We start from the raw sequence: 8,335 nt of genomic DNA, 5'->3' as shown, positions 1-8,335 counted from the left end.
AAGATATTTCACATAAAATATGTTTACATATAGTCCACAAGAGAAAATAATAGTTGAATTTATAAAAAATTATTTGAAATATGGAATTTAAAATCAGGGTAAATTTTTCAGGGTAAATATTCAGGGTCAGTACTAAATAAACAATAACGTTCATTTTGTATGATCCCTCTTATTTTGATAAAATAATTAACATTTTGCAGATTCTGAAACTTTTGACCTCAACTGTATTGACAAAGAACCCTGCAGCCCTTTATAGAACTCACAGAACATGTACATTTTTGTATTCCACTACGCTACTTTTCCAATGATTTCCTTAACAATGAAGTAACAGATTGGTATTTTGTGGCTTTTCTTAGTAAGAACTGATTGTTGGCAATTTCAACTTGTTAACACACTGTTCTGTAAAAATGTTACATTAGCCTACTTTTGATTGGAGTCTCAAAGACCTCAGACATAGGCCTACAAAGTGAATAAACATTAGTTGTTTATTATGATTTCTTCGATAATATTTTTTCTACAATGTGTTTTTCAAAATTACTATCTATTAAAAATTATTAATAGCCTATAGCTAAAGCTAGCCTACACGTTCCAGCATAAACAGTGAGACTCCGGAATACCCAAACATAAAAAAATATGAGAGGTAATTCATTCTGCTGTTCAAAATTGTATTCCAATTGAAATTTAGAGGATGTTTTGCTATTAAAGTGAATGTAGGCAAGACTGGAGTTTTCCAGTTGTCTTGCCCTATCCTCATATGGGACAGTGTGTCACGGGCAGGGGAAAAAAACGGAAGTATGCACTTCAGTGAAAGTTTCTTTCCAGGTAGTGAGGTTGGGCTAAACGGTCTGGGGTTCGCATATAAAACCGACTCCAAAAACGACTTCATCATAGCGTATACACACACACACACACACACACACACAGACTCCGTCTGTCGAAGTCAAAATGCTCGGGAGCGATGTACTGTTGTGCTTCATTTTCTACAGCACGCTTCTAGTCTTAAAGATGTACATAATTGCCATCTTCACGGGCCAAGTGAGACTTCGGAAAAAGGTAAGTTCTGGAACTTTTTATTCACATGCTACTTATTAAAATAGTTTTCATGCTACTGCATCAAATACACTGACGCGAGAGAATCGCTGCTTCGCGTGCCGTCTTTATAATGGAGGTGTTTCTCGTCGCGTTGAGCGTGTGGAGTGTTTTGTTTTGAATAGAAATCTGCATACTGCAGCTGTCTGGATTAACTTCAGAAATTAAAGTAGGTCAGAGATGTGTTTTTATAGAATGACGTGACAAATAGATGTATGAGCTCTAAAACAGATACATGTATTTGACAGGCGTTTGCTAATCCAGAGGACGCCGATAGACACGGAGGTTTGCAGTTCTGCCGAACCGATCCATATGTGGAACGCTGTAGGAGGTAAACACAATAATACACACTTGTGATTTTATTCTGTAATGCAACTAATTTGAGCAAAACATTGGTATAAACAGCTCCACAAACATTGATGTAGCCTAGGCTAAAAAAATTTTAACAAATGCATTTTTTTGCCATGTTACATGTATGCCACTATTAATAAATTAACATCAGCAATACAAATGAAACAGCTTTACGAACAATAACAGTAACACAATAGCATAAAACAATATCAAATATAATACATGAATTAAATGTAACCTTTCAACACTATACAAATATCAATTTGATCAAGACATTAAGATACATATTGAAAAAGGAAGTTCCTGGAGAAATATTTGATTTTTTTGTTTTGTTACATTTTAATGTAACATACCTATGTATTCGTTTTGGTACGATGTCACTGTAATTTTGTACAGTGAATTTCTGGCATTTTTTATCAATATAATCAGATTTTTTTTTTTTACTTTGAATATTGTATACTTTCCACTATTTCCATTTAGATGTTTTCCATTCATCTTCAAAAACTTGTTTTAATTTTTCTGTTCACATGGTTTTATTTTCTAACTGGGGAATGTTTTTAAATTAGTGTTAAAAACTTTGCGTGTCTATTATTGGGGAAGTTAAGCTTCAGTCTCATTCCCAGTGAACCCATTTAGTTGGGAAAAAAAAAAAAAACCTGCAGGATGTCTGGCAGGTTTCCTTTAGTTATTTTTTAGCACTATCGACCTTTTCAGAAAAAGAATACTGGTATGACAGATGTGTGTGAAAGTTCACAGGTCTACAGTAGGAAGCATGATTAATCCACAACAGACTAGCTAAAATATCTTTATTTCCCCATTTTTATTATTTTTAGTCAAAATTAAAATAGGGATGCATTCTCCATGCCAGTTAGCTCGAATGTGTTTCCACAGTAGACCTTTCTCGGTACCTGCATTTGTGTATGTGAGAGCATGAGAGAAAGAGAGACGATGTATTATGAGACTACACACTTTAAAGGGGTCATATGATGCTGCTAAAAAGAACATTATTTTGTGTATTTGGTGTAATGAAATGTGTTTATGCGGTTTAAAGTTAAAAAAACACATTATTTTCCACATACTGTACATTATTGTTTCTCCTCTATGCCCCGCCTTTTTGAAACTCGTCGATTTTTACAAAGCTCATCGGTCTGAAAAAGCGAGGTGTGCTGTGATTGGCCAGCTATCCAGTGCGTTGTGATTGGCCGAATACCTCAAGCGTGAGACGGAAATGTTACGCCCCTCACACACTGTTGATGCCGTGTCCGGCCGGAGAGACGATTCAAAAACATTCAGCATTCTGAAAAGTTGAAATGTTTTCATCTCGATGCGGCGCGGAAGCGCCTGGAAAAAATGAGCGCGTCGCACCGCGTGCGCGTCGCAACCGCGTTGCTTCCATTATGAGCGCGCCTGCCGCACGGCTACATTTGAAATAACGAACTTGAGTGCGCAAAAGACGCGATATGTGAATGGCCCCTTATACTGACTTTTTAGCTCCAAAGAGAAAGGAAAAATTGAAATCGCATCATATGACCCCTTTAAAACAATCATTGGCTGCCTGTAGGGAAACATTCATTACTTTAAGCTGCAGGGTGCTGCATGTTTTTTTTTGGCGGTTTCGAACTTATCTTTAGAAAACTTGCCTGCTCTGCCCAGTCACAGCCCACTCCACTCTACATCTGCACAATGTGAAAACAATGAAGATGTTATTTCAGTTAACTGATTTTTCAGTAAAAAATCAGTTAAATCAATAAATCAAAGGTATTCACTGATGTGATCTTGAGGACCTGAGAAGGGTAGCTTGTGGCTGCCAGATTGGTAAGATACGGTAGGCTAGCAGGAGCAAGTCCTGACAAGACCGTGATTTGACCTTAATTGCAGTGCATTCACAAAGGTATTTCACTACAACCCTGTGGCTAACAAATATCTAAATATCTACACGTGAACAGAAACAGGAAGACGGCGTTAAATAGAACTAATGGTTAAAAGTTCTTGTTTGGATCAACAACTTTACGTTGACATGTCAACAAAAATGATTTCAATGACAAACAGACACATTCTTCATCTTTTGAGGCACTTACAGAAGGAAAAAAAGTAAATAAACAAGACATTTCAAAGATCATTATCTTATATTAACATTATAATAAATCACCATAATCTTTATTATTATTGTTTTATTAAAATAATTATTAATATTATTTAGCTGCCAAGCAACAGATTAATAATTGAAAAGATGTGTGGTCACAGTGGTGCATATCATCTATTTTATGATCTCTTTAAGCCTGTACGCATACAATCAGATTTTATATCAGGATCTAAAGCTAGAATATTTTCTAATGAAAGTTGTAATTAACACATAAGTGAAAGTTATTTCCTCTTTGAAAATGTAATCCCAGCAGGAAATGGCTGGTAATGGAAAGTCCTTGTTGCGATAAAGAGATGAGGAAGAATCTGTGTAATGCAGGATTTCACAACGATGACCAAGTACTGCTACGTAGCTATACGTGTTGAGTTAATATAGGGAAATTTGACCATAATGTGGCGATATGAATGACAGCATAGTAGATTCATTTCTTTTGAGTGGGTAGCTACAGGAAGTACTTACAGCTTCCTATTGCTGTGATTTGTTCATGAGACAACCACTGCCATGGCGCACTGTGAGAGTGATTCAGAGTGAAAGTAAATTTATATTGCAAGATCGTGTGATGTTGGCAACGTTTACTGTCCAGGCATGCTGCCATTAGACAGAGCCAGACAGTTTACAGCTGAAGTCCTGATCAAAGTGTACATTCCTCAGCTCTTTGGTTCTGAGAAAAGCAGTTTTCCATATGTATTTCCACAGTCTGGAACATTCAAAATAAATCAAAGGTCTATTGAATCAAATACAGTTTTTAGAGTATAACACTACCTAGAAGTAGTCAAAAGAAAGGCTCAAAGAACAATGTGGAAATAGGTGAGGGATTTACATTTAGTCATTTTGCAGACGCTTTTGTCCAAAGCAACTGGGGCACCAAGATTTCTGACCGAAGTTGATGGGGTAATTGTAGAAGAACCTAGCTGGATGGTGAAATCATGCTGTAGAGTTGGAGTAGCAGGGAAGACAAGAAGCTCAGTCTTCACCAGGTTGAGCTGTAGGTGATGTTCTTTCATCCATGCCGAGATGTCCGCCAGGCAGCCTGAGATCCAGTTGAAATGAGAGATAGAGCTGTGTTATCAGCATAGCAATGGTAGGAGAAGCCATGTGCCTGTATGATGGGACCCAGTGATGTAGTGTATATGGAGAAGAGGATGTGGTCAAAACTGGAAAAGAACTTGCTCACCATGAGCTATGACTAAACAATCATGATCATGCTATGCCAAACTACATCATCATTCATAAATGGCAACAAAATTGTTTGTTTGCTATACATTACCAATTACACATCCTATTTGTTTTCAACAGCTTTCAGCAGTTTTCCTTATCTTTCCTCTACACTATCACAAACATTTTTAATTGTGGTTTACCTGCATTAATTTTTGAACTCTGTGTGTTTTTTCTTTCTTCCAGAGCACACGTCAATGACATGGAAAACATTTTACCCTTTTTATTTCTCGGAGCCGTCTACTCCATGACAGGCCCCTCGTATGCAGTTGCACGACTTCATTTTCTGGTCTTTTTCCTGGGTCGAGTTCTACACAGCATCGCATACCTGTTGGCACTCAAAGCACCGACACGTTCATTCGCCTATGTCATCGCTCAGGTGCCTTGCGTTTCAATGGCAATACAGATACTCATGGAAGTAGCCTCGTTTGCATGACCATCTCAATAACGGACTTCTGTGATTGGTCAAGACTTATGATTACAACTGTGATGCAGAATGCTGCTTTATGGACTTACAGCATCTCAACAGTAACAGAATTCACATTTCACTTTAACATTAGACTTGATGATTTATGACTGACAATTAATAACTCTGTTCTTAAATCCTAACATTCATTGCTGTCATTTTAGGACTGGACACTACAGTTTGTATTGTGTTTTTATGTGCATTGTCATTTTAGCATTCAAATGAAGGTTATTTAATGTGATTTATTTTCACAATCAGGTTTGCATATACTCAGCATATTTATATATTTGATACAACAACTCCTTGAATGGACATTGAGTCTGTTACTTACAAGACTTTTGGTTCAGTGACCACCAGCTTTTCATTTTCATACTGCAAAGCTTACATAAGCAATAACTGCTGAGGTCAGTTCAGAGTCCACGTGACTGTTCCACAATAACTTTCCATACTTGTAAAAATTCCTCTGTTATTAGACCATAAGCCCTGCAGAGCCCAGGCTTTTCAAATTTATTGTAGCGTTAAATATACACCGTTGCGCAAACACTGTCCTTCCTCTTTGTCCACCAGGCTTTGGGTTTACAGCATTTCGAGAACAGCCGGGTGCTTTCACTTTGGTTTTTATCCTCCAGAATGCTGGTTTTGGTATAATGTTATGGTTGTGGTAATTCACCACAGTGCTTTTGTTATTTACATTTTAAATATTTTCTGTTTTCAAAGTGTAACTTATTTTAATTTTTATATCACTTGTGAAGTGATGTTAAAGTTTCTAAAGAGATAATGAGAAAATACTAGTTTTTATATTTAAGGAATAATGAAAGGTTTTGTGTTTTCATGGGTAATTGTGATACTTTATTGACTCAGATCAAGAAATGAGAGACAAGTGCACTGCATACGTTAAAAACGAGCTAAGAGAGAACGGGACAAAGAGAAATCAAAAGACATTATAACGTGGCAGATCCCATTGTTACTTTGTACAAAAAGGAAAGGAAAAAGACTGACAGGAAAAGATAGATGGGTTCAAAAACTTTGTGAGAAAGGCATGTTTTTACTTAATCTTAAAATTAAAATAAACCAGACCTCCAGAACTATCACGACTCAATCTTTAATTGGTTTGATGAAAACACCACTGCCACCAATGGTGGAAGTAAATCAGGATAAATATGTGAAAGGGCAGCATATTACCTTTACACAGCTGTGTTAGGGCTGCTCTGTACCTGCTCAAAATTCAGTGTGAAGACACAAAAATCAAAGCCAGACTAAATTATGCCTGCTCAGACCTACCTCAAATTGCACATTTGTAATTGCTGTGGAAATGCACTTAAACCACCTCTGAGCAGCATTAAAGAGTCAGTTTAAAGACACCTAAATGCAGCTTCAGAAGCACTTTCGTGCCACCTTTGCAGTATAAATTTGGAGTGATAATATGTAGCCTACCCTTAAGGCCCTACTACGAACCTTTTAGGAGTAAATAAGGCACAGTACAAATGTGTTCCTTTAGGGTACTGCCTCAGTGATGAGCTGTTTTGAGTGTAGCTACTCTAAATTATTTAAAAATAACAACCTTTTTTCTTTAAATAATGCCAATAAAAAGTATTTTTTTAAAAGTAAAGTAAAAAGCCACAATTTAAAACTATGCAAAATTATTTGACAATATTAATCATTACAGATCTAACAATGATCATTTTGAACGTTTGGGCCAAATGTGGTTGATAGCTGTCACATTTGGCCAAGGTATGGCATGGCTGGGCACATATGGGCCAAATTTTCACCATATATGTTTTGCCATGCCTTTAGAATTGGAGGGAATTTTCTTTTGGATGACAATTTGTTTTGAGGTCCAGATGACAGCACACGACTGAGAGCCATATGTGGCTTGGCTATGGCACACCATGGAATATGTCAACCTATGGTTAACATTTGGCTTTTATTTGGAAAAACACCTGTTATAGTCATGTGTGGCAGGTTAGTGGCAGTCCACATCTCAACCCATTCAGCAATGCTATTGGTTGCTTTGTGTCTTCCCTTATTCCTATTGGTGGATTACTGAAATTTTGAAAATATATCCATTATTTCCCGCTCTGCTTCCTCTCCCACAACAGCCTTTGCCAAAACTCTTATTCTGGTAAGTGCAATTTTTGGTGTTTTAAATGTTTTCCAGGGGTGTAATGGCATACTTATTCATACAGAATACATTTTGTTCGTTTCGGTATGTGTACTGAACAAATACAGTGTAATTTTAACCACTGCATGTGAACTTAATCAGTTTCAGTTCATATCCATGAATAAAACTTCACTATACATTATTACTTTAACAGAAATTTTAGCAGCGGGCGAATTTCCTAAATGAATATTCACACGGTGAAAGCTCTACCTGGTTTTTCGGTAAAACACCATGTCATCAAACAGGACTAGACTTCAGGGTTGCACCTAGCTATGTTTAGCTACATTAATCCGGATACATTTGAAAATGTCGTTTTCGTTTCAAAACACTCCCCGTCTACACTAGCGTTTTTAAGCATTTTCCCACAAGTTTCTCGTCTGAAACGGGCGGAAAGCATTAAATTAGCCTTACTGTGCATAAAACCTCATAAAAAGCTCACTGTGATGAACAGACAAGTTTTCATGCAATTCATCTCGCTGGATCATTTACGAAAATATCCCACCATGCAGGTCGTTCAACAGTGATGAAAACGGGGCAGGGAGGGATAAATAGCCAATTGTTTAGCTTACGAAATGTCTCACCAAAAAATAAATAAACAAATAAATAAAACATTAGAAGAAAAAAAAAATATATATATATATATATATATATATATATTGTAAATGAGTTGTGAAAGGACCTTAATAACGTACGTGCCATTATCCCTCACAGCCTTGTTTTCATCCTCGTTAAATTCAATATGGCGTCTAACCTGATGAAGGTCTTGTTAGGGGTAGGGATGGGCTTCAGAGATGGGGACCAATCAGGTTGCATCTTCTCCACGAAGACAACCACGCGGACGAGAAGGGTATAACTGCAGCCTGGAGATCAAGTAGATATAACTGCAGACCGGAGATCTCCAAAATGGGGC

The 8,335-nt window shown here is 37.0% G+C and overlaps 1 protein-coding gene across 1 annotated transcript; it reads left to right on the top strand.

Moving 5' to 3' along the window:
* The first annotated feature begins 810 nt into the window (after window positions 1–810).
* Window positions 811–5,505, top strand: LOC107691017 (prostaglandin E synthase-like). The gene is made up of 3 exons (XM_016489467.1): window positions 811–1,053; window positions 1,338–1,420; window positions 4,985–5,505. The coding sequence occupies exons 1-3, from the start codon at window positions 946–948 to the stop codon at window positions 5,232–5,234; spliced, it is 441 nt and encodes a 146-aa protein (XP_016344953.1). The 5' UTR covers window positions 811–945; the 3' UTR covers window positions 5,235–5,505.
* Window positions 5,506–8,335: the final 2,830 nt, after the last annotated feature.

Source organism: Sinocyclocheilus anshuiensis, unplaced genomic scaffold, assembly GCF_001515605.1.
Source record: "Sinocyclocheilus anshuiensis isolate Anshui unplaced genomic scaffold, SAMN03320099.WGS_v1.1 scaffold386, whole genome shotgun sequence".
Classification (NCBI taxonomy): Eukaryota; Metazoa; Chordata; class Actinopteri; order Cypriniformes; family Cyprinidae; genus Sinocyclocheilus; species Sinocyclocheilus anshuiensis.
The sequence above is the reverse complement of the archived record's forward strand: the minus strand, read 5'-3'. Positions and strand labels throughout refer to the sequence as shown.

Excerpts from the sequence above, each read along its gene's own strand:
- LOC107691017 (XM_016489467.1), top strand. The coding sequence starts at position 946 with ATGCTCGGGAGCGATGTACTGTTGTGCTTCATTTTCTACAGCACGCTT. Across the intron at positions 1,054-1,337 it reads AAGTGAGACTTCGGAAAAAG|GCGTTTGCTAATCCAGAGGA; the intron begins GTAAGTTCTGGA and ends TGTATTTGACAG. Across the intron at positions 1,421-4,984 it reads TATGTGGAACGCTGTAGGAG|AGCACACGTCAATGACATGG; the intron begins GTAAACACAATA and ends TCTTTCTTCCAG.